This window comes from Oncorhynchus mykiss, chromosome 17 (genome assembly GCF_013265735.2).
Source record: "Oncorhynchus mykiss isolate Arlee chromosome 17, USDA_OmykA_1.1, whole genome shotgun sequence".
NCBI lineage: Eukaryota > Metazoa > Chordata > Actinopteri > Salmoniformes > Salmonidae > Oncorhynchus > Oncorhynchus mykiss.
This window is the reverse complement of record NC_048581.1, coordinates 36,951,171-36,978,642: the sequence shown is the minus strand read 5'-3', so window position 1 is coordinate 36,978,642 and position 27,472 is coordinate 36,951,171. Positions and strand designations below refer to the sequence as shown.

At 41.4% G+C, this 27,472-nt stretch overlaps 2 protein-coding genes across 5 annotated transcripts in view; one reads left to right on the top strand and one right to left on the bottom strand.

The window, feature by feature from the left end:
- Positions 1 to 27,472, bottom strand: rbpjl (recombination signal binding protein for immunoglobulin kappa J region-like). 2 transcript variants are annotated; one of them, XM_021568367.2, is made up of 12 exons: positions 27,219 to 27,472; positions 25,524 to 25,641; positions 21,314 to 21,448; positions 20,901 to 20,971; positions 20,677 to 20,792; positions 13,484 to 13,658; positions 12,844 to 12,981; positions 12,356 to 12,468; positions 11,415 to 11,555; positions 10,847 to 11,002; positions 10,382 to 10,485; positions 1 to 1,334 (listed from the first exon to the last, which is right to left on the bottom strand). In XM_021568367.2, the coding sequence occupies exons 1-12, from the start codon at positions 27,265 to 27,267 to the stop codon at positions 1,061 to 1,063; spliced, it is 1,590 nt and encodes a 529-aa protein (XP_021424042.2). In that variant the 5' UTR covers positions 27,268 to 27,472; the 3' UTR covers positions 1 to 1,060. The 2 variants fall into 2 exon arrangements, with proteins under 2 accessions (XP_021424042.2, XP_021424043.2); XM_021568368.2 differs by lacking the exon at positions 10,847 to 11,002.
- LOC110493849 (matrilin-4) overlaps positions 25,319 to 27,472 on the top strand; it is a 42,800-nt gene continuing 40,646 nt past the window's right edge. For all 3 annotated transcript variants that reach the window (XM_036949843.1, XM_021568365.2, XM_021568364.2), the window contains exon 1: positions 25,319 to 25,573. The gene's annotated coding sequence lies outside the window, so the exon portion shown is untranslated. The remainder of the gene's footprint in view (positions 25,574 to 27,472) is intronic.

Here is a 27,472-nt window from a genome sequence, read left to right as displayed (position 1 = left end):
TTTCACCTAATTTTAACACTGTCGTAAAGAGCACTGTCATGCACAAAGTAGATGTTATATTATGTCATAATAAACATGCTTTCCTTGTCAAAAGGTTACATTTAAAGAAAGATTGCTATAAAATGTCTATTACAGCTACAGGGTTGACCGTAAAAGGGTTGTGGATTTAATCTTAAATCAGCAATATCTCCCCTTGTGACAGGGGGAATGGGAGCTTTTTGTGTGCAGGGGGGGTGCAGTTTTATGCAACCTTAACAAAAAACATTACTTTTTAATACATTTCTATCTATGGGTAACAGAGTTGACGTGTACCAGAAAATGTCCAAAAAGAGTAGAACCATCTCACCTGAGGGACACATGTATATTAATTACTAACCACAAAAATCTTTTGAAATTTCTTTCCCAAAGCAACAAAATAACTAGGGCTTCAAAATGATAGAGAAAACTCGGTGAAAACTTGGGGTTAAGTGGGTTAAATTCTTCCTAGAAGTTGGACGTACATGACTTGGGACATGCCAAAATGGGGATTTACAGAGAAAACAAATAACTTTAGTAACTTTACTGCATAGATGTATTTATTTATCCTTAACTAGGCAAGTCAGTTAAGAACAAATTCTTATTTACAATGACAGCCTACCCCAGCTAAACCCTAACCCAGATGACGCTGGGCACATTGTGCACCGCCCTATGGGACTCCCAATCACAGCCGGTTGTGATACAGCCTGGAATTGAACAAGGGTCTGTAGTGACACCTCTAACACTGAGATGCAGTGCCTTAGACAGCCGCGCCACACGGGAGCCTCGGGAGCACTATGTATGTATGTGATCCAACTGTTCAATTGAGTGTTTAGCAACATGTACATACATCATTCCTGAGGGACATAAAAAGCACTCTAAAAAAAGAAGAAGAAAAAGGAATGAGCTGCTGTCAGGAATATGGTGGAAACTTCCCCCAGTCATGCTTGCTCTGATCCAATGCTTTTAAATGCAGGAGGGGGAGTGAATGAGTGCACACCTCAGGAGAAGGGTAAAGAATCCTAATGCAGCCCAGCCCTACTAGCTAGTTCTGCATGAACAAGTGGAAGTTGGTGCGTGTGAACTCTTGGTGGATGAAGTCTATGAGAGTGTCAGACTCTGGGGCATTTTGCAGTGCCCCTCTGGCCTGCGGGGGGGTGTTGTGTTCAGGGGTGTAGGTGAAGCTGAAGGTGCTCCTGTAGATCAAACCATCCAGACGGATGAGGGACAGAGGTACGGTGATGGGGTGCCGCAGCCATCTCCACTCCCCACTGAACACGGACACGTCTGGAACCACACACAGCATGGACTTTGGTGACCTGCAGTGACACAATAGAGAGGTGAGTCGGGCAGCTCTTGCTGTAGATTCCAGGCCTGATCGCTTATTACTAAATAAGTTGTGGTTTAAGTTAGAATTAAAGCAGAGTTGTTTAGAAGAAAATCTGAATGTTTTTTGGATTCAACTTGTTAATCAAAACGTGCTTCTTTTGAAGGATTAGACTGCTTATGGTCTCACCAATACTAGATTAGACAGGGGTTTAGGCCAGGATTCAAAGACAGAGAAACAATGGACTGCAGCGATTTCAGCTCGAGCTGACATCCACAGGACCCACAGGGAACGCGCACATTGTTGCAATTGAAATTGTCTTTAAAAGTTTAGCGCTGTATTCAAGTCGTTAATTGGATTGAATCCCGGCCTTAATCGCCATGGGTTCTCCAGGAAGCTTGGGCAAACATTTTCAGTTTTGAGACAAATAATAGCAGAGATCTCCTTCGGATCTCGAGTCAAGTCCCAAGTAACAATGGGCATGTCTCAAGTCAAGTCCCAAGTAACAATGGGCAAGTCTCAAGTCAAGTCCCAAGTCCCAGAGCTCAAGTCAAGCCACATCCCCAATTTTGGGTTTTGAGTCCTCAAGTCAATGGTTAAGTGTTTTATACCAATATCAATACAATTTTTAAATTCATATTATATTTTCTGTTTCCCTTGCACTCGGCCAACTAGTACACTACATAATAAACTTCATAGATCATGAGATAAATGGTTGTTGAATCAACATTACCAATAGAAAGGCCATTACCAATAGAAAGGCCATCCAAATTATGATTTACAGATAGTGTTGATACTACAGCTACAGTTTGACTGATATTGTGACATTGCCAATTAGAATCAAGTGTTGTTGCTTTCCCCACGCCCACTATATGCGCGTTGGCTGAGAATAAACATTCACAGAAACTCTTGCTCAAGAGTGCATATTTTCAAGTGTCAAGCGTTGAAAATATAGGACAGCAGCGGTGCTAGGCAGATCAGAACAGAATTTAACAGTCATTCCCCATATAACCCATTAAGATTCTCCGCTTTGCGTAAAGTCATTGCCACAAATGTATGTTCACGGTGTAATAACATAATTTAACAGGAGAGGAAGGTGGTGCTGCTCTTTTGAGAGTGGGAAATCCAAGTCTCTCGAGTATCTTGAGTCCTACAGCTCAAGTCCAAGTTAAGTCCCGAGTCATACAGCTCAAGTCCAAGTTAAGTCCCGAGTCATAGATGCTCAAGTCCAAGTTAAGTGTTTTTTCCAAGTCATGTTTCAAGTCGCAAAATCTCTCACTAATAGTGTTTGATTTTAAGCTCTTCACTTAAAAATGATGAATCCAGCTTAATTTACATGGCAGTGGAAGATTATGTTTCTCTCACACATTTCCTGCAGCCTTGGTACGAAGAGCATACTGTGGATTACAATGTTATACAAACACTGATCTTGTGGTGGTGAGGATACTTGCAGAACCTTTTGGCAAGACCCCAGCAAATGATATATCAGTGTTTTGGGTGAGGTTTAAGGGTGGTGATGACATCAGAACAAATGCTTGGATTTGGTTAAATTACCTAAAACCTCAGAGACACCTGATGCTGCAGTGGAACATTCCGCACACCATTACAACAGGCTGAAGAGTTGGACAGCTGAGCCAAGCAATTCCAATGGTACTCAAGCCACTTGAACTCCATTGTGCAACCATGGGCCTATCCATTGGATTAATTAAAGAACATATTTTGTGGAGGACAAAAATGAATCTTCATCTGAAATACTGTACCTCCTTTTTACATGAGAATGTTTGCCATGTTTTTATTTTCACTTTAGGTCTAATAAATTACTGTGTGTGTTAAATGTTTGAATATAAATCCCAAATATATTTTTTTAATTTGTTTCCCTGAACCTTCTTGGGCCACTGAAGTGCTCAGTCCAACTGTGTGGACGTGGGGCTACAAATGTTAATACATTTACATACAGCCCTGATTGGCTGATAGAATCATCTAGAGCGCACCCCCTTACCCCTTCAAAAAACAACAACAAAGGCACATGGTATTCAACCAGTCAGTTGGAGCTGGACCCTGAAAGCAATGAACTTCCACAGGTGTGTAGGCTACTTTGCCATGTCATCCAAACAAAAGGCATACCTAGTACAACAATGATATAACAAATTAAGATGCATTGTCTTCAATAGGAAGATGCAGTAGGTCACCAGAAGATGCAGGCCCAGAACAGCCTATTTGCATGGGGGACCATCCTGGCCTACAGTATACCCTGTCTGCTGTCTACTCATTGCAGAATGCCATGATTATCTACGGGGCAAAGTTTATTTCATGGAAACAGGAGACAAAGGACTGTGAGACAGGTTTAATCCTAGACACATGAAAAGTGTGATTAATATGGAGGGTACGGGGCAACAGAAGATGAACAGCAGAGGGGCTAATGATCTTGGAGAAGGGAAAAGGCCGATAAAGCAAGGGGAAAGTTTGCGGGACTCCGGAGGGGCAGGTCATGGGTGGACAGCCATACCCTCTGCCCGAGATGATACCAGGGACCCGGGGTCCGGTGGCGGTCCGCTTGTCATCGATACAGCGGCGGACAAACATCTGGGCCGAGGGTATGCCGACCTCTTCCTCAGAGAAGAGCAGGAGCTGATACCCCAGGGAACACTTGAAAGGCAAGATCCTAGTAGCAGAGCAGGGGAGGGCGTAGCGTGGGTATTCAACCCACACGAGTTGCTGGCTCCAGGTGGTGGGGTTGGTGGAGACAAGGCAGCGAAGAGTCGTTTCCAGGTCTTGATTGGCTCGTTCCAACTGCCCGTTGGACTGCGGGTGGAACCCGGAGGACAGGCTGGCCGACGACCCAATGAGCGTGCAGAATGCCTTCCAGAACCGGATGAGAACTGAGGGCCCCGGTTGAAGACCATGTCCACCAGGAGTCCATGGATCTGGAAGACGTGCTGCAACATGAGCTGGGCCGTCTCTTTGGCAGAGGGTAGCTTTGGGAGAGGAATGAAGTGGGCAGCTTTGGGAAACCGGTCCACTACAGTCAGGATGGCGGGGGAAGACCCATGACAAAGTCCAGGGATATGTGAAACCATGGACAGTGTGGGACATGCAGTGGTTGAAGAAGACCAGCCAGAGCTTGCCGAGGAGTATTGTTCTGAGCACAGACCGTGTAGGCAGCGACGAACGCAGAGATATCCAGGACTATGGTAGGCCACCAAAAGCGTTGTCGCACAATAACCATTGTCCGACGGTAACCCAGGTGGCAGGCAAGCCTGGAGGAGTGGGTCCACTCCAGGACAGAGGAGCGGACAGCATTAGGCACAAACAAACCCCCCCCCCCCCCCCCCCCCCCCCGAAGTTCGGCTGGGAACGCTGCACCTCACAGACCTGCATCCCTATTCCCCAGAAGAGTGACGTCGCTAGACACGAGGTGGAAAGGATGGGCTCGAGGTCCAAAAAGCGCCGTGACAGCGCATCTGGCTTGATGTTCTTGGATCCTGGTCGGTAGAAGGTGAAGTTAAACCGGGTGAAAATCAGGGCCCACCTAGCTTGATATTCCAGGTTCTTGTGGTCCGTCCACACAATAACAGATGTTCCGTCCCCTCCAACGCCATCTTCACAGCGAGAAGCTCACGATTCCCCACATTGTAGTTCCTCTCCGTTGCGTTAAGGTGATGGGAGTAGAAGGCGCAGGGATGTAACTTGAGGTCAAGGGCAGAATGCTGGGACAGGACAGCCCCCACTCCAACATCCGAGGCATCGGCCTCCACCACGCACTGACAGGACGGGTCAGGATGAACCAATATGGATGCAGTGGTGAAGCAGTGCTTGAGGACCCAGAATTCCCGGTCAGCAGCTGGGGACCATGTGAACGGTACCTTGGGAGAGGTGAGTGCAGACAGGAGAAGCCAGGGTGCTGTGACCCCGGATAAAGCTGCGATAGAAGTTGACAAATCCCAGGAAACACTCTGGACGTAGGCTAGGGCCAATCTATCATGCTCTCGCCTTCCCTGGATCCATCTGTACATTCCATGCAGCAATGATGTAACCAAGGGAAAAAAATCCACAAACGTACTTTTAACAAGGCACACCTGTTAATTGAAATGTATTCCAGGTGACTACCTCATGAAGCTGGATGAGAAAATGCCAAGAGTGTGCAAAGCTGTCATCAAGACAAAGGGAGGCTACTTTGAAGAATGTCAAATAAAAAAAATATTTTGATTTTTAAAACTGTTTTTTTGGTTACTACATGATTTCACATGTGTTATTTCATAATTTTGAAGTCTTCACTATTATTCTACAATGTAGATAATAATAAAAATAAAGAAAAACCCTTGAATGAATAGGTGTCCAAACATTTGACTGGTACTATATATAACTTTTGTCCGCATAGCAGAACAATCACGGGGCTATATATGACTATTTTTAGTACATGCAGTGGCTAAACCATGCCCTTCGACAGACTTAGTAGAAATTGTCAATGGAAAGGGGCTACTCATCTATCTGTGATGGGCTGTATGACCAATAGAAGACATTGGTAGATATTACAGGTATGTGGCATATAGGAGCTTTGTCAGTTGGTGCTGGGGCTGGGGGTATCTGGGCCATAGGAAAGGAGTGGTGCTGCAGCCTGTGTAGTCCTTTGTATCCACCAGGAGTTCCAAGATTCTAAGGGAACCCATCCTGGATGGGTTTGGGAGCTTGTCTGCAGAACTAAATGGACATTTACATTTGAGTCAATTAGCAGACACTCTTATCCAGAGCAACTTACAGTAGTGTGGGCATACATTGTCATACTTTTTCATACTGGTCCCCTGTAGGAATCATACCCACAAGTCTAGCATTGTAAGCACCTTGCTCTACAAGCTGAGCCACACAGGACCAGGGGGAAGGACAGACAAACAAACTATGAGCTGCAATACATCTGACCCACTTTCATATCCATACCATAATTTTGCTAAATTGAAACTGAATATTCACTGCCCTCTTACACCTTACCTTTGATTATACAATGAACAAAAATATAAATGCAACATACAATAATATCCTCGGCATATACATCACTGACAATCTGAAATGGTCCCCCACACCGACAGTGTGGTGAAGAAGATGCAACAGTGCCTCTTCAACCTCAGGAGGCTGAATTCATTTGGCTTGACCCCTAAGACTAAGGTGGTTGAGGTGATCGCGGCGCATGAATGGCACGACAATTGGCCTCAAGATCTCATCACGGTATCTCTGTGCATTCAAATTGCCATCGACAAAATACAAATGTGTTCATTGTCCGTAGCTTATGCCTGCCCATACCATAACCCAACCACCACCATGGGGCACTCTGTTCGCAACGTTGACATCAGCAAACTGCTCGACCACATGACGCCAAACACACTGTCTGCCATCTGCCCGGTACAGTTAAAACCGGGATTCATCCGTGAAGAGCACACTTCTCCAGCGTGCCAGTAGCCATCGAAGGTCAGCATTTGCCCACTGATGTCAGTTATGATGCAGAACTGCAATCAGGTCAAGACCCTGGTGAGGACTGGCATGTAGACGAGCTTCCCTGAAATGGTTTCTGACAGTTTGTGCAGAAATTATTTGGTTGTGCAAAGCCAGTTTCATCAGCTGTCCAGGTGGCTCTCAGATGATCCTGCAGGTGAAGAAGCCGGATGTGGAGGTCCTGGGCTGGCGTGTTTACACTTGGTCTGCGGTTGTGAGGCTGGTTGGACGTACTGCCAAATTCTCTAAAACAAAGTTGGAGGTGGCTTATGGTAGAGTAACATTCAATTATCTGGCAACAGCTCTGGTGGACATTCCTGCAGTCAGCAAATGCATGTTCCCTCAACTTGAGACATCTGCAGCAATGTGCTGTGACAAAACTGCACATTTTAGAGTTGCCTTGTGTTTTCCCCAGCACAAGGTACACCTGTGTAATTATCATGCTGTTTAAGTAATCATCTTCTTGATATGCCACACCAGTCAGGTGGATGGACTATCTTGGCAACGGAGAAATGCTCACTAACAAGGATGTAAACACATTTGTGCACAACATTTGAGAGAAATAAGCTTTTGTGGGATATTTTGTTTCAGCTCATGAAACAATGGACCAACACTTTACATGTTGCGTTGATATTTTTTGTCAGTATAGAATGTGGTGACATAAAAATAGTTATTGCCAAGTAGTTACCCCATCAATTGCCAAAGTTAAAAAAGTTATTTAGCTCTATGATGGCCTGTTATTACAAATCAGTCTGAAAGTACTTTGACAGTATTTCAATCTAAAGGAAGTATGGTTTGAAGTGACTGAAATTATTCAGAAAGATATTGGAAAATGATAAGAAAATCACCTGGCAATAATTGTGTATGATGTTCTGTGTAGAAAATTATTGCGGTGCTTTTTTCCCCCAGTCTGATTATGCCTGGTCCTGTCCACTCTATTCTCTAACAATTCCTACACAGCTTGTGTTCCTAAGAATCTTAGGTTTCACAGGAATGGGGTCATAATAAGCTTATAGCTCCAACCATTAATAAATTAGAGCCACATTTGCAGGACAAAAACAGAAAGGCCTCTGTTTATCACAACCACATTCTATTAACGGTTGTATTAAATTAGGGACACATTTTTATTTCATAAATGTTCAAATCTGGCGAAGCGTTTGGGAATGGCGGCAATGACAGTCAGGTTGCCACCCACAATGTAAACTGTAACATTTCCAGCCTACACTTTCTATAGGGATCCAGTTAGCAAGGTAGGATGGACGTAGCTTCGACCATAGGATATTGACATGACGTTCATTTACTTAGGTACCTGTTCATAATGAAGCAATGTCAGAATCGCTAATATAGCTAAATGTCTCGTCAGTATCCTAGTATTATAGTATAACAATAGCTAACACACTTTTGTACATCGTGCTGTTCCGTACATTTGACCTTATTTTAGCGCCCAAAAACAATACTTCCAGGTCAACTTTAATATGAATACCATTGTAAAGCACAATTTCCCCCCTTGCCAGCAAAATCAATGACGACACCTTCATGCTGCCCATCTCTGCATGATTGAAGGCAATGGAGCTCCGCCGGGTCTTTTTAAAATGGTGGGTGGGGAAGTGAAAGCTACTGCGTAATAGTGAAAGGGGGAGATATGTCATGTGGGAAAACTGCTTTTTTCACCCGATTTGTCCAACTTATCACCTCTAAAATGTATATAAAACACTATATAACGTCTCATTACATACCTATTTGAAGGTTTGTGTCGAATTTGAATAGGGTTTTTAGGGCAGCGCTAAATTTATCTTCACAATTAAACTGCTGCTGACAGGGTTTAGAGTCATGACGGCTCGCAATGATTACACAAAAAATAACAATTGATTGATTGATGAACTCACAAGTCATTAACTTTACAATCACCATTACACTCACCATTGATAATTTCTTGTTTTTAGTTTGCGAAAAGGGCTACACCTGGTGGAAAGAGGCTGTATGGCACAGAATGAGTTTTGTGACAATTTATTACGTTGTGACACATCACAATTTAACATACAGCGTCAGAGGGGTCAGTTTTTTCAACTTTACTCTAATATTATTGGTCCATTACCATGTCAATCAACGCTTGAATAGAAACATAATTCACACCGCATTTTGATGCCAATGCAGTCACTACATTAGTTTTCATTGCAGCCTCGTTTAAATGCAGCGGTTGCGCAAATGTGTACGTATCGGTGTTAATCACGTTACCTAACTGACTATCTTCCTACAAGCTAACGTTAGCTAGCTGAGTCCCAGAAATAGGGGAAAAGTGTAGCTGGCTATGTGGGAACATTGTTTACATTGTGGGAGGCAACGTTTCCCCTTTACGATTCTGACATTACTTTTTATGTAGCTAGCTACAGGTACCTATGTCAGTAGCTACTTAGCTATCCTAGTTGCGGTCAAGGCTAGTAGCTAGAACCACAATATCATGTTCTTTACTTTTAATAGTAATAATAATAAGTAGGTAGAAGAATAACTATTTAGAAACTTACTTCTTGCAAGGTTACTCCCGGATGCTAGATGTATGGGACAGAACCTTGATGGACGATGACAGCTGCAAAGTCACTGGCTGGTGTAAGTGTAGTTAGCTAGCTAACTTGTTGAAGTTTGCTGTGCATATGCCAAACCAGACAAAGTGATTGTTCTGATGGAAGACAAACAAGTGGAAGTGCAAACAAACAATTGCTGCCTTGTAGCCAACAACTACCGTACAATCTCTAAATGCTTTTGGCCATGCATAACTACCTACCTCTCTCCTGTGCATGTCAACATGAGGAGTACCAATTTGATCGTGCGGGACCGGAAGTGGGAGAAATGCAAATCAAAGATGAACTAAAGTTCCTGGCCTTTTTTCCCAAACAGCTCTAAAGCAAAAAAAGGCACGTTCACAATTTCAGAGTGTAATTTTAACCTCATAGTGTGGAAATGGGGAAAAAAATGTTTTAACCGCACTGCCCCTTTAAATACCCTTCTGTTCACCTGAATACCTATGTACATCACAAAATGGCTACTTTCATATTTGGGTCAAGCTTCTGGGGCTGCATTGTAATCCTACGGCCAAGCCCGATGGGAAAATGTCCTCCAAATGTACATTTCAGAAATGTTTTATTACAAACCAAGTTCTAACGGCCTTGTTTAAATGTAACTCAAAGTCCTGTATACCTGTGCTGTTCCATGTACCACCTGGAGTTCATGTGGTAAAATGAATGAGAGCGGAAGTTTTAAATATGACTGGGGCCTCTCCAAATGTTCTTTGGCGTGCTTGTAATCCTCAGGAACAGTCTACGTTCACCTGGAAGTGGCCATAAAAAGCAACTAAGCAAGACAAACTAAAGTAGGCCAGAGGGCCATTAAGCCTATAACCCTGATAACTACAACAAGTACATAGATATTAGTAAATTGAAACAACAAGTTTGCACTGTGCATTTTATATGTGTCCTCCTTTGTAAGGACACCACACTGGTCTGGTTGAGGCATTGCATTTACTTGATAGAACAAGAACAGTTACTTGTGAGATTTAAAATGTACCTGAACATAGTTTCTGCCTCCACATTTCCAAACCAAACTTTCAGATGGGGGCCAAAGTTTTCTCCATTTACTTCTAGCATGGCTACGTGTCCTCCACCATTCACCTAAAAGGACACATTCAACATTAATTCAATCAAACCATCATATCAACATTAAACTGATTTTTCTACCCTCACACACACACTTCTTATTCTGTAAACTGGAATGATATACCTACAAGGGGAGTCTACCAATAGTAGGAGTTTTAGTACTGTATTATTTAGGTACTGTATTGTACAGTACTCTTACAGTACTCATTTTCCCCCATCCACATCTCTTAAATGTTACTTTGTGCAATTTACATTAAAAAAAATAACACAATTTGTCGTACTGACAGGAACAGAAAACAAGGCTGATTTGAATCACTGCAGTTCCTTGTTCCTCAATGGATTTGTTTTGTCAGCTTCAGTAGTGTTAAGACCGCACCTCCAGTCCTGTGATGACAGGTATTGGGCTGATGGCGCCCTGAACGCAGGCCAGGCCCTCACAGAACGTATACTCCACTGCCTCTGTACCGATGATGGTCCAACATGAACCATCGTTCAGCACCTCTCTGCTCTGGTCCCTCAGACTGGATGAGACCTGGGAAGACCAAAGTTAAAAAAGTTAACTCCTCCATGCCCATTGACACCCCCCCCCCCCCCCCCCCCCCCATTCCACAACTGTCTCACTGCTCGTGAACCCAGGGCCAGAGGAATAGGTTCAGTAACACTATCCCTTAGCTACTAATTTAGGTATGTGACCTAATTCTGGGCTAAATAATGATTGCGAGTGCTAGCGAGTGTTATAGCATGGACATGTATCATCATGTCCCACAAGTGACATTTTACCTCTCATGAGGGCTTCTTACACTACTGAGTCAAACCGAGCAAAGCCAATACCCAATACCACCCACTATTGCAGGGACCGTGTTGAAAAGCATAATGAGAAGAGAAAATATCAGAGCAAGCGCAGGTTTGGGTCGGCACAATCGTGTGAATAGGGTCATATTAACCTGGTACTGTATGATTCTCTCATTAGACAGACAGAGGTACATCTGGCTGTTGTCCTTGAACTGAAAGGCACACTTGTGAAGCTGGGAGACGGGCTCGTCCACATCTAGGATGGCGTGCTGCTTGTTCACCTTGCGGATCACCTGGAGGGAATCCAAAAACAACAAGGATCTAACTGAATCCATCATCCTTTTGACACATCGTTGGCCTCCTCTCTATAATAAAATCGACAATAAGAAATACATGTACTAGTATGATAGGAATATAATGGAATCTATATTCCAATATGACTCATCATTGGCTTAATCTCTTTTTAAAATCAACTGGACCACTATTAAATCTATGTACGACATGATAGCTTTGTTAATAACATGGCTTAGATGATGTTATGTCTGGAGGAGGCCCCTGAATAAGATTGTGTCTTCCTGTCAGGGAAAGTCAATGTATCATATTCCCATTATAGATAACTCCTGGCTGGTCCTGAGCTACACACTTAGACAAAAAAGAACCTAAATAGGTTCTTCGGCTGTCCACATCAGAAAATATACAAGCCTCTGCAACAAAAAAAAAATGTCAGCAAATTGCCTCAACTTAAATAACATGTATATGTGTACAATGTAGGTGAATGTTACTCTAAACCATCAGCTGTATTATTCAAAAGCCAATTTGGGGGTACGTGAAAGGGGTCTGATCAGCGAATTGCCATGAAGGGTTGAAAATAATCCCATCCTATGAATATGAGTAAGACAACAATAACAATAGAATTCTGCTGTACAGCAAACCATATAACATCTGGAAAAACTATAACACGTTATTATATACCCCAATTATGGAATACAGTGGAATTAAGGTGGTCAGACTTCAGCCTACTGCAGCTATCAAGGTCTCCAGCATAATGGTACCATTGAGGTGATATCCGATTATATTGCATGTGTGTGTTTACCATGGGGGGCAGGGCCACCCCGGAGTCAGTGCAGACCAGCTGAACCACACAGCCGTAGCAGATGAATCCCTCACACACCGTGAACTCCTCCGAGTCAGCCTGCCGGTCCTCCACTGCGCACACAGACACACAGACACACAGACAGACACACAGACAAGTTAAAACAATGTAAGTGAATGAATAGCAGTAGGATGAAAACATGAAAAACAGATGAGCCTATGGAGTCTACTTCTGGGGTGAGCTTGATCTTAGTTTTTGGGATCTGATTCCAATCAGAGAAAGGTTGAAAATCCATCTTGGAATGTATTAGCAGATGTTTTTTTATTTCATGATGGAAAACAAATATTGTCCCAGCATTACAACCAGCTAGAATATTTACTTCTTCCTTTCATAAGGGCTCTGACAAGTCATTCTGCCCACAGCAGTAAAGAGAGAGAGAGTGTGTAGATGGAGGACTGAGAGACAGTGGTTCAGACAACCGTTCATACCTAGAGTGACTGTAAATGCAGTCCACTGTCTGGCACTGGCTACAAAGGCCCCTCGTTCTACGGCCAGGTAACGTGTGCTGACCGTTTGGGACCGCAAGCGGTTGAATAGAGCCACCCTCGACCCCGTGGAAATACACACTGCAAATGTAAACACACGCAAACATACAGACGTGTGTACACACACGAATGCGCACACAAACACACACATACGCACGCACACACACACACATAGCCGTGGTATGCAGCATGACAAATAAATTTCATTTTCACATGTTGTGCACATGACACATTTCCCTACCTCATATACATAAATACACACCACAAATAAGCCCATAAATAAGCATATACCATTCTCATTAATGACTGATGCAGCATGACAATTGCAGGTATTTCCTTTCGTACACAGTGCACACTATGTCACCCCACTTTTGATCTCAGCTGTCAAACCTCTCTAGCGCCTTTCCTTTGGATCTCGCAAGGGGTAGGAGACCACTATGTCAACACAACTGGACTCGTAGTGTGTGCTCCTGGATCATAAGCACACATGTCTGGCCTAATTAGGGAGTGGCAACCTGCACCTCCACTCTAGTCCCACCGTGACCCTGGGGATTGTGGCACCTTAGGATCACCTTTCACTCACAGTCAGCGTTCTTCATAGACTGCCTCTTCTGGGACGGTTTGGAGATAACTTTGATCAGCTTACTGAGGAAGGAGCCAATCTCCTGCCCGTTACCAAGGAAGAGCTTGAGGACCAGGCGAAAGTGCTTCCTTTTGTCTGTGTCAGAGATGTACAGGGACTTGGCGCAGGCAAACATCTGTTGTAAAAAAGAAAGCAAACATTCAGAAGTGCCTCATACGCTGCGTTTGTTCTGTCAATAGTCTCTTGTAATAAAGTGTTAATGAAACCTTGTCTGGGTCAATATAGCGGCAGGGTAGGTTACTTACTTCAACTGTTGTAGCCCATCAGAACCCAAAAAAGAGCACAAGCTTATTTTACTCCAATGTTTGTAAACAAAATAAATGTAATGAAACACTATATAACCAAAACATGGTTAAAACTATAATTACTATATTATGGATAGTCAGTCCTTGTATCCATAGCTCTGTCTGTGATTTTGAGAGTGGTTAAAGCTGCATTATGTAACTTTTTGGGCGACCCAATCAAATTCAAATAGAAATGTGTCTTATAGATCTGTCATGGAAAGCAAGTCTAAGAAGCTGACTTTGAAAAGGCTTTTGATAAAGTACGACTGGAATGTATATATAAATGCCTTGAATACAATGGGTTAAAGTTATATAAGTAACCCTAGGTGAAAAATAGGAAATAATGGCTACTTCTCGGAAAGTATTGTCAAGAGGAGTAAAACAAGGTTGTCCACTATCGGCATATCATATTATGGCCATTGAAATGTTAGCTATTAAAATCAGATCCAACAATAATATCAAGGGGCTAGAAATTCAGGGCTTAAATAGAAAAGGTGTCATTGTACGCTGATGATTCATGTTTTCTTTTAAATCCACAATGTGGATCCCTCCACAGCCTCATAGAGGATCTAGATAATTGTTCTAACCTCTCTGGATTACAATAAAATTATAATAAGTGTACTATATCACGCATTGGATCACAAAAAAATAGAGCTTTCACATTATCGTGTTGTTTACCAATTAAATGGTCTGATGGTGAAGTGGACATACTCTGTATTCATATCCCAGAAGAAAGAAATATAAAGTTAGCAAAAATAAATTATTTCTTACATGATCTTTCTACCATGTTAGGGAAATAGCTCTCTATTTGTAGAAAAAAAATCACCATGATTAACTCATATCCTAGTTTAACTCTTTGCTTATGGCCCTGCCTACACCTAAAAACATGTTTTATTTTTTTATTATATGAGCAAAAAATATTCAATTTTATTTGGAACGGCAAGCTAGACAAAATTAAACAGAGCTATTTATATAATGAATAATAATTCAGAGGGCAGAAATGATTAAATATTAAAGCATTAGACCTCTCACTAAAGGCTTCAGTAATACAAAATCTATACTTAAATGCAAAATGGTTCTCTAGTAGATTAGTAAGAATGGCTCCCCCTGTACTCATGAATTGACTTTTTCCCTTTATTCAGATTTCAATCTCTCACTTTGAAATAATTTCCAAAATATCGCTATATTTAAAACAAGCCACAGAAAGTTGGTTGCAATTTTAGTTGAATCAACCAGAAAAGATGGAACAAATATTGAAAAAAATGTTATGGTTAAACTCAAATATAATAATTGATAAAACATATTTTGGGAATAAATGTTTAAAAACGGTATAATATTTGTAAATTATATCAGAAATAGGACTGGTGGAGTTATGTCACACAAAGCTAACAAAAATCTATGGAAATGTCTGCTCTATCCAAAACTAATTGCAGCATTACTGCAAAAATGGAAGAGGAAAGTGGAAGGGGGCGAAAGTAAGGAACTTGTCTGTCATCCCTGCATTAAAGACCAAAATTGGTTAAAGAAAATTGTGATAAATAAAAAAGTATAACAGTTTCATTTAAGGACCAAAAAAGAAACAGCATACACATTGCAAAATAGTTGGGAAGATATTTACATGGCACATAGTTTATAAACTGATACCCAAAACGACGCCAGATTCAAAACTTAGAGTTTTACAATTTAAATGACTATACAACATTCCTGCAACCAATAGAATGTTATATATATATATATATGGGAGATACAACCATCCTAGCTCTGCAGATTTTTCTGTGAAGAGACAGAGTCATTTGTTTTGGTACTGTCCATATGTGACTAGTTTCAGTAAACTAGGCATATACCGTGTGTCACTACTTCACAGAAGTGCCATTTGAATGTAAACTTTAAAAAAAAATCAAAATGCCGAAATGCCTTCTGGAACATGTGAACTTTCATGTGCCTTAATAACAAATGTGTATGCCATCTGTAAATATGAATATTTGTAATAAATTATGAGCCTAATTAGTTTAGTCATGGAAAAAGACAGCAACCTCCCACTAGCCATGATTGACTGAGGTAATGAGTGGGCTGGACATGCCGAGAGATGAGTTCGGATTGGTCTGCTTCTGTCTATAATATGAGCTGGTCAGTATGTGTAGGTAATTATTTCTAACGCATCTTTTTTGAAAGATATCACATAGTAGAACTGCATAAGAGATGCTCTCCACTTTCTGGAGGATCAAGTTGAAATCCGTGGAATGCCTGGTGGAATTAGAGTATGATACCTAAGGATATGGAGAAAATTCTGGTGTTTGATTGCAAATATGCAGATTGTTTCGAAAAGAGAACACACAGAAGGCTGTTGTATAAAACACCTATCTCTAGATTACATCTTCTAACTAAGGGCACCCATGGCATCCATGACAGAGAAGGAGAAGCGTCCATCTATGTAGGGTAAGAGAGTCTAGCTATTACACGTTTTTAATTTAGTCAGAAAGTACTTTTCTTTTGAAGTTAAAGTGTACTGTTAGCTAGCTACCTAACATTAGCTGGCTGGCGTGTATGGTCTGTGTCCGTAATTTGTGTATGGTCTGTGTCAGTGTATAGTCTGTGTCATTAGTAGTATTTGTATCTCAGAGCCATTTGCATTGCAAGTTATAGCCTAATGGTAGCTAGCTAACATTGAACCTGGTTGGTTAGCTACCTGCAGATTCATGCAGGATAGTAACGTTATGAGTTGGGATTATGGTTCATTGTTTAGCTAGCTAGCTACATGTCTAAACAGGACTCCACTATGCAAGTACCTATTTCAAAATAATGTTTATGATGTCACTGTGACAACTGTCGATAGACGTAGCTGGTAAATTCGCTCTGGCTATCTATTCTGATTTCAAAGCACTCTTGTCTGAGTGTGCAAAAGCACAGAATAACTGACGAATTTACGAACGCTCAATACCCATTAAATATGGCCAGTGTCAGTAAACATTGGCAAAAAAAAGTGTAATTAAATTGTTGCCAGCAGCACAGTTGCAGTCTCTAAAGCTCTGGATAACATAAAAACAGCCTAACCAGCTTTGCTAAGGCAAATAAAATGGTCGGAGTGAGCTGTTCTCTCATTTGTGTCTGGAACTAGCGAGCCAACACCAGCCAGTTAGCTTGGGTGCTTGACTGCTATTGTTGGGTCAGAACGCTTGGATCAACCCTACATTTCAGCCTGTGTCCAGTATGCGCTCTGAATTTACGAACAGCCAATCTGACAACGCTCTGAATTTACGAATGCCCAGGCACACTCTGGCACTCCAGATTAAAATTCACGAACACCCCTAGAATAAACCAGCCTTTAGTCTTGACATTTTGGTTGCATGTGAATCATTAAAGAGATGGGTGTAAGCAAAAGCTGAAAAGGGTGTGAACGATGCTGAAGGGGTGTAGACAAAGAAAAGCTCTCCAGTAGACGGCGCACAAGTCCTCAACTGGCAGCTTCATTAAATGGTACCCACAAAACACCAGTCTCAACGTCAACAGTGAATAGGCGACTCCGGGATGCTGGCCTTGTAGGCAGAGTTGCAAAGAAAAAGCCATATCTCAGACTCGCAATAAAATAAAAATATTAAGATGTCCAGACACTGGACAGAGGAACTCTGCATCCTGGAGTCGCCTCTTCACTGTTGACGTTGAGATTGGTGTTCTGCGGGTACTATTTAATGAAGCTGCCAGTTGAGGACTTGTGAGGTGTCTGTTTCTCAAACTAGACACTCTAATGTACTTGTCCTTTTGCTCTGATGTGCACCAGGGCCCCCCTCTCCTCTTTCTATTCTGGTTAGAGACAGTTTGCGCTGTTCTGTGAAGGGAGTAGTACACAGCGTTGTACGAGATCTTCAGTTTCTTGACAATTTCTCGCATGGAATAGCCATCATTTCTCAGAACAAGAATAGACTGACGAGTTTCAGAAGAAAGTTATTTGTTTCTGGCCATTTTGAGCCTGTAATCGAACCCACAAATGCTGATGCTCCAGATACTCAAGTTGTATTGCTTCTTTAAATCAACAGTTTCAGTTGTGTTAACATAATTGCAAAAGGGGTTTCTAATGATTAGCCTAATTATCCTTTTAAAATGATGAACTTGGATTAGCTAACACAACGTGCCATTGGAACACAGGAGTGATGGTTACTGAAAACGGGCCTCTGTACGCCAATGTAGATATTCCATAAAAACCAGCCGTTTCCAGCTACAATAGTCTTTTACACCATTAACAACGTCTACACCCTATTTCTGATCAATTTTATGTTATATATATATATATATATATATATATATATATATATATATATATATATATACAGTGCCTTGCGAAAGTATTCGGCCCCCTTGAACTTTGCGACCTTTTGCCACATTTCAGGCTTCAAACATAAAGATATAAAACTGTATTTTTTTGTGAAGAATCAACAACAAGTGGGACACAATCATGAAGTGGAACGACATTTATTGGATATTTCAAACTTTTTTAACAAATCAAAAACTGAAAAATTGGACGTGCAAAATTATTCAGCCCCTTTACTTTCAGTGCAGCAAACTCTCTCCAGAAGTTCAGTGAGGATCTCTGAATGATCCAATGTTGACCTAAATGACTAATGATGATAAATACAATCCACCTGTGTGTAATCAAGTCTCCGTATAAATGCACCTGCACTGTGATAGTCTCAGAGGTCCGTTAAAAGCGCAGAGAGCATCATGAAGAACAAGGAACACACCGGGCAGGTCCGAGATACTGTTGTGAAGAAGTTTAAAGCCGGATTTGGATACAAAAAGATTTCCCAAGCTTTAAACATCCCAAGGAGCACTGTGCAAGCGATAATATTGAAATGGAAGGAGTATCAGACCACTGCAAATCTACCAAGACCTGGCCGTCCCTCTAAACTTTCAGCTCATACAAGGAGAAGACTTATCAGAGATGCAGCCAAGAGGCCTATGCACACTCTGGATGAACTGCAGAGATCTACAGCTGAGGTGAGAGACTCTGTCCATAGGACAACAATCAGTCGTATATTGCACAAATCTGCCCTTTATGGAAGAGTGGCAAGAAAGCCATTTCTTAAAGATATCCATAAAAAGTGTGGTTTAAAGTTTGCCACAAGCCACCTGGGAGACACACCAAACATGTGGAAGAAGGTGCTCTGGTCAGATGAAACCAAAATTGAACATTTTGGCAACAATGCAAAACGTTATGTTTGGCGTAAAAGCAACACAGCTGAACACACCATCCCCACTGTCAAACATGGTGGTGGCAGCATCATGGTTTGGGCCTGCTTTTCTTCAGCAGGGACAGGGAAGATGGTTAAAATTGATGGGAAGATGGATGGAGCCAAATACAGGACCACTCTGGAAGAAAACCTGATGGAGTCTGCAAAAGACCTGAGACTGGGACGGAGATTTGTCTTCCAACAAGACAATGATCCAAAACATGAAGCAAAATCTACATTTGAATGGTTCAAAAATAAACATATCCAGGTGTTAGAATGGCCAAGTCAAAGTCCAGACCTGAATCCAATCGAGAATCTGTGGAAAGAACTGAAAACTGCTGTTCACAAATGCTCTCCATCCAACCTCACTGAGCTCGAGCTGTTTTGCAAGGAGGAATGGGAAAAAATGTCAGTCTCTCGATGTGCAAAACTGATAGAGACATACCCCAAGCGACTTACAGCTGTAATCGCAGCAAAAGGTGGCGCTACAACGTATTAACTTAAGGGGGCTGAATAATTTTGCACGCCCAATTTTTCAGTTTTTGATTTGTTAAAAAAGTTTGAAATATCCAATAAATGTCGTTCCACTTCATGATTGTGTCCCACTTGTTGTTGATTCTTCACAAAAAAATACAGTTTTATATCTTTATGTTTGAAGCCTGAAATGTGGCAAAAGGTCGCAAAGTTCAAGGGGGCCGAATACTTTCGCAAGGCACTGTAGGACTCATTTTACTGTGGAAAAATATTTTTTTGTACCTGTTTCCTCCAGCATCTTCACAAGGTCCTTTGCTGTTGTTCTGGGATTGATTTGCACTTTTCGCACCAAAGTACGTTCATCTCTAGGAGACAGAACGCGTCTCCTTCCTGAGCGGTATGACGGCTGCGTGGTCCCATGGTGTTTATACTTGTGCACTATTGTTTGTACAGATTAATGTGGTACCTTCAGGCGTTTGGAAATTGCTCCCAAGGATGAACCAGACTTGTGGAGATCTACACATTTTTTTCTGAGGTCTTGGCTGATTTTTGATTTTCCCATTATCGCTTTCAGGAATTTTCCAAGCTGTTTAAAGTGCACAGTCAACTTAGTGTATGTAAACTTCTGACCCACTGGGATTGTGATACAGTGAATTATAAGTGAAATAATCTGTCTGTGAACAATTGCTGGAAAAATTTGTGTTACTTGTGTCATGCACAAAGTAGATGTCCTAACCAACTTGCCAAAAGTATAGTTTGAAATTTGTGGAGTGGTTGAAGTGTATGTAAACTTCAGACTTCAACTGTATATACACACCAGTACAAGTCAAAAGTTTGGACACACCTACTCCTTTAGGTTTTTTATTTATTTATACTATTTTCTACATTGTAGAATAATAGTGAAGACTTCAAAACGATGAAATAACACATATGGAATCATGTAGTAACCAAACATTTTTTAAACAAATCAAATTATATACCGATTGCAGTTACAGGTTTTTTGTAATCAGATTACATGTAATCAGTTACTCCCCAAGCCCTGTATAGCGGTCAGTCTTGAGGTTGGGCTGGAAACACAGGAGGCCATGTGTTTGTCATAAAACGGGAGACCCCTTTCACCTTGATATATTTTGATTTCGATTCCCCCTCTCACCCTGGCATCAGGCTGGTCCTCGAAGGCTAGTTTGTAGGTGTCTGCCTGGGTCACACAGGAGCTATCCAGGCCCATATAACCATAGAGTCTGTAACAGGAGTCCCCTGCACCAGTGGCTGGGTAGGATTACAGAGCTTAAATCAGATCATGTAGTACAGTACTTTAATTGCTTACTGGATAAATAAATGCCAAATGTGTGGGGGAACATGCATCCTCGGGCTCACCATTCAAAATGTCTTGTTTCAGTTTCCATCCTGAGCCACTGATGTAAACACAAGGAGGAGGGCAGAAGAACCTATTGTATGTAGACACACAATGTTCCTTCATACCATACAAAAAGCAACTGCAATCTGGCTAAGGCTAGTTTGCCGACAATCTGACCCAATAAACTCCCTGCATGTATCACCGACATCAGTGTGCTAGCTTAGCATATAGCGCTCCATGAACATTCCTCTGACTGAGCTTGAACAAGGGTCCTCTACCTCGTAGAGGTAGAGGTGACCACCCGCTTTTCAACGTGCGAATTGGTGACATTTCAAGCTAGCTGAGGAGTGAGGTTACGTTACGTTCTTAACTCCATTACACATGTGTCATGATGACATGACCATGTTAAGTCTATTGGGCCTTGTCGACTTACCGTTTCTCGTTGCCGTATGATTTCTGGGCGACCTTTGCATGGAGTATTCGCACAGATTGGTCAGGGGGAAACTGCAGATACTGTCTCACTGACTCCCTGGTCACTCTGGGCAGTGGAGAGAAACTTTGGTCCAATCTGTAGAATGAATAGAAAATCAATTAAAAAGAGACAAACTCTCCATTGTTGTTCCTCTTTTAGAAGAGTGACATTACGAAAATGGTTGACATTTCTTAAAATGTAGAGTACTACTCAGAATTCAAGATTTTGCCATAATTTCCCGATCATTTCAACAGCTATACAATCCCATAATTGATTTAGGTGAACATATTAAAGTAAAATAACAAATTAGCCTACCATTATAAAAAACTATTATTGCTTTCTTGATTGCCGTTGACGGGAAGTGTGGGTTTAAAGGAATAGTGCGACATTTTGGCAATTATTCCCCGTTTCTACTCACCCAGCATCAGATGAACTCATGGGTACCATTTTTATGTACCTGTATGCAGTTTGAAGGAAGTTGAAGGTAGTTTCGCAAGTCATTGCTAACTAGCATTAGTGCAATGACTGGAAGTCTACCAGAACAGATAGCATGCTGACTCTGGGTAATAGAAAAAATACTTAATAGGCAAAATGTTGCACTATCCCTTTAATTGACATGCCTTCACTCCGAGATATTCTGAACCCACTATGATATTAAGCATATTCCCAAAGGAGTAATACAGGTACCTGGCAAAGGAAGAAGGTTACAATGTATACAACAAAATGCTGAAGATAGTTTCCACTATGATGTTAGGTGTGCATACAGGTAGAAGAGAGAAAGTGGAAGTTTTAATTCCTGAACAATGCAGTGGCACGAAACCTCTTCTCTACTAGACTACGGGATACAGTAAAAGCTCTCACTTTCTCTTACTCTCTCTCTTACACGCGCATACACACACACACACACGCACACGCACACACACACGCACACACACACACACACACACACACACACACACACACACACACACACACACACACACACACACACACACACACACATCCTCTTGCTAACAGACATAATTGCATTCCTTTCACTACACAGTCCATGGAGTGATCAAATCAAATAACATTTTATTTGTCACATGCGCCGAATACAACAGTGAAATGCTTACTTTACAAGCCCTTAACCAAAAATGCAGTTAAGAAAAAATACAAAATAACAGTAACAAATAATTAAAGTGCAGCAGTAAAATTACAATAGCAAGGATATATACAGGGGGTACCGGTACAGAGTCAATGTGCGTGTGGCATCGGTTAGTCGAGGTAATTGAGGTAATATGTACAGTACCGTTCAAAAGTTTGGGATCACTTAGAAATGTCCTTGTTTTTGAAATAAAAGCCTTTTTTTTGTCCATTAAAATAACATCAAGTTGATCAGAAATACAGTGTAGACATTGTTAATGTCGTAAATAACTATTGTAGCTGGAAACGGCTGATTTTTACTGGAATATCTACATAGGCGTACAGAGGTCTATTATCAGCAACCATCACTCCTGTGTTCCAATGGCACGTTGTGTTAGCTAATACATTTTGTCATTTTAAAAGGCTAATTGATCATTAGAAAACCCTTTTGCAATTATGTTAGCACAACTGAAAACTGTTGTCCTGCTTAAAGAAGCAATAAAACTGTCCTTCTTTATACTAGTTGAGTGTCTGGAGCGTCAGGATTTGTGGGTTCGATTACAGGCTCAAAATGTCCAGAAATAAAGTATTTTTTCTGAAACTCATCAGTCTATTCTTGTTCTGAGAAATGAAGGCTATTCCATGCGAGAAATTGCCAAGAAACTGAAGAGCTCGTGCAACGCTGTGTACTACTCCATTCACAGAACAGAGCAAACTGTCTCTAACCAGAATATAAATCATCTGCAATATATTCTGTTCTTATGAAAGACACATTAAATCTTCCTTCACGCACAAGGTGACGAGATAGAAAACACTTCCAAAATGTTGCCATGCTGCCATCAGAACAAAGACTAACTAAATAGCACTGCACAGCTCTCTGAACAAAGATTTGAGAATTCTTTCCAATAATCATTGCCAGCTTCCAATTGGCTCATTTATTCCCCATCCTCTCTTCTGTAACTATTCCCCAGGTCGTTGCTGTGAATATGTGTTCTCAGTTAATTTACCTGGTAAAATAAGGGTTAAATAAACAATAAAATAAATATAAATATTCTGAGAGAGAGAGAGAGAGAGAGAGAGAGAGAGAGAGAGAGAGAGAGAGAGAGAGAGAGAGAGAGAGAGAGAGAGAGAGAGAGAGAGAGAGAGAGAGAGAGAGAGAGAGAGAGAGAGAGAGAGAGATGTTCTTATTAACCACAGGGCTAGGGTCATAGAGTGTGCCCTTATAATTTGGTGTGTTGAAAAGGTTATGTGATACGAGTGGTAGGGTGGACATAGAGACGGATAAGAGGGAAAATAAACCAAGGATACCGGTTGTGAAGATGGAGGACCCAAAATTGGTACTGACACACTCTTGCTGAGGCTATTGTGCAGACGACCTAAGTGAAAGAGTTCCTCGTAAATTCCCAGAGGTCAAACTAGACAATCAAAGACACTGTGAGAAAATCCAAGATGAGTGCTTAGATAGCAGATCAGTATAATACAATTGGGACATGAACACACTGGATAACAACTGTCAATCACTGGCAAACCCATAAGCCAAACACATCACAACATTACAATTAAAAACACCCAAGTCTTCCCACTGACTTTATGTACCAGTGGAATATGTTCAGTTTAATATGCTCGCCTCAGTTTCTATAGACATAGCTATTGATGTTAAAATGTCTCATAGAATTGACACACTATAACTTCACTGTCATTTCCCCCTTCGTATAGACTTTAAAACGGCCAATCTGCTGTTGCGATATCCATTTTTGGACATTCATTAATCATTTGTACCCATTGATTCTATAAATATAACCTATAAAACCTATACATAACTGTCATTCGGTAATCAGAATCCAAAATAAAAGTAAATGTAAACACTGTATAGCCTCAAAACATGGTGAAAATGATACTTTTGATATCATGGATGGTCAGTTTTGGCATCCATATATGAATTTGAGTGGTTACTTTTCTCCAGCCTCATCCCTCAGCTTTTTACCGAAACAGTGGGGGTATGCTTTTTTATTGTTTCAACAGCAGATAACCCCTATAAGAGGTGACTGGGGCTCTTATTTGACCCTGGTTTCACTGTGTCAGGGGTTTAAAATGACACATTCTCCACAGTGTCAGGAGCACAGACGTACTGGTATTTCCCACCATGCTCACATAAGGACTTAATACACCCCAGCAGTTACACAAACTAAGCCAAATCTATGCAAAAGTACTTTTATTGTTGTTATTGTTAAGTTGTTGATTAGAAAAACCACAGTGGGTAGCCGATTATTACAACTTTCGAAATGCCATAAATGCTACACATTTTATTAATGCTAAATGCAGTGGTGTAAAGTACTTAAGTAAAAATACTTTCAAGTACTACTTAAGAAGTTTTGTTTGGTATCTGTACTTTACTTTACACATTTTTTTTTGACTACTTTTACTTCACTACATTCATAAATAAAATAATGTACTTTTTACTCCATACATTTTCCCTGACACCTAAAAGTACTTATTTATACTTTTACTTTTGTTACTTCAGTACATTTTATCAATTACATTTACTTTTGATACTTAAGTATATTTTAAATCAAATAAAATCAAAAGTAGTATTTTACTGGGTTAAATTCACTTTTACTTGGGTAATTTTCTATTAACGTATCTTTATGTCAATTTGGTACTTTTTCCAACACTGGCTAAATGTACCCGAATTTTATTTACCAACGTAATAAGCTCGAATGTATTGTAGCCTATTCTACACTGTACAAAAATCACAAGAGCATCCCAGTCCTGGCATGCGTCCCCAGCTGTTCCTATTTCAAAGGTGGGTGGGGTCTACACTTCAACTCTCATTCCCTGGTTTTTAATACCTGCACGAGCCTCCGCTCCTTCATTCCATGACAAAATAATTGTTGAGACCAGGCTTAACAACTGCACAACATAAAAGGATCTCATTGTTCCCTGCTTGGTGACTTTGGAGAGGCTTGGATACCACTGCTTTTGCACAGACATTTTGTGAGTCACAGCGGGAGTTTTGTGTGTGTGGAAGTCGCATTTACCGCAGTACCTGTTCCATTCCGACGGCCGAGGTTCTGTCCTACCCAGCACCGTCGCCAGGTGAGTTAGCGAATCCCAGGGTTGGTACGTGTGGGCGGTGTCCAAGGAATCTGTTATCTGCAATGATGCTGAAAATGTAATGGAGAGAGTGCGTTTGTGTCATTTGTCAGTATTCACTGAGTCTGACTCCGTCTCTATAGGCCAGTGTATATTTAAAATAAGAAAACAAACATGTGTTTTGTTTTGCTACTCGTCTATGGCTAATAAATAGTTTGGTTAACCAGGCAACATGACCCAGTGAGGAAATGCCTGTCTGATCCTTCATTAGTGCCGCTGTGTGATTTTTTTTTTTTTAGGTGTTCTAATGTCGTTTCTGATTTTGCCACCATAGGGTAGTAATAAGAGTTGCCAAAATGCAGTCTAGACCTGAGGTGTAGCTCATTTATACAGAGCCATACACTCTTAGAAAAAAAGGTGCTATGTAGAACCTAAGGTGGTTCTTTGGCTGTCCCCCACACCTTTGTTCCAGGTAGAACCCTTTCCACAGAGGGTTCTACTTGGAACCCAAAAGGGTTCTCCTATGGAGACAGCCGAAGAACCCCTTTGGAACCCTTTTTTCTAAGAGTGTATTATGAAAGTCAAACTTAATTGATATGACATGTTTTATAGTAGTAGAAATAGTAGCAGTAGTTGCTGGTAGACTATATCTGTTTATGCTGGACTAGATGGTTGTCTTTTGGAGAGTTCCTGGGGATGTTGAGGAATTAGAAAAATCTGTATTTGCCAATCTGATTTGATGAAATGCTATTATTAAATTGAAACATATACCTTAAACAACACTTGGCTTACACTATATTATTTAGTAGGAATGCAATATTTCAAAACGACCATCAAACAGGATAATATACAACAACCCAACATCTCAAAATGCCTTCTTTACCATCTGGTAACCAACTCAACATTGTGTACTGTAGAGTGAGACTATGTGGAGGGTGCTGACTGGCTGTATTTGCTTGGTGCACAGTGGCTGCCTGGAGGTGAGGAGGTTAGGAGGCAGGAGAAACTGCTAACAGTAGCAAAGTCCACATCTGCTTCCAATTGAGAAAGAACAAGAAGCTGCTGTGTCTTAATCTGAATATGGGCTCAAGCTGTCACTCAACTCCCTATCAGCCACATAACTGCTCTCTTCACTCATTCCCGAAGGTGTCGCTCACTTTCCCGGTCTCTCCCTCCCTCTCTCCCCATTCCTCTCCCACCTCTCTCTCCCCTCTACCTTGTCACTTCCTCCTTTGCTTTCTATCAGCCTCCCCCTTGTGCCTGAGCTCCCTGTCAAACTCAAACTGTGAAGAATGTTTTAACTGTCAGGACTTAATCTCTTGGACATCCTTCGGGTTAAGCAGATTTTTCTATGTAGAGCATAAACAGATATCCCATAGAGAAATGTGGGCCTACAGCTAACTCGCAGCATGCCCACTCTCTCCCTCCATATCCCCCTCCTTATTTCCCCCCTCTCATCTCCCCTAGCCCCAGGTAGACGTTGCTCTTAGGCACAGATCTAGGGATAGCTCAGTCCTCACAAATCCTGATCTTGATGATTACAGGGAAAACGCAAACAATGACCTTCATTTGTTTTATTTTTTGGGCAACCCATCTGGCTTATCCATTCCTCCTTCTATGTGGCTTATTCTGGAGCTGGTTCACTTACCTTCTCGCCTCTCTTCCCCAGTTTCTGCCTCCCCGACGAGGCTCTGCATGGTCTGGTAGCAGTGCTAAACCTGAAAAGAGGAAGTCCTTTTGTAGCTACACCATGCATGTCCCAACAACAGGGGTTCTGCTGCTACTGTGCTTTACTTCCTCGGAGAAGCCACTCCGCTCCATTCAATACAGCTCTGCCTGTGAATTCACTGTGACTCACTAATATGGATACTGTGTGTTAGCGCTAATGGTAGTGTATTACTG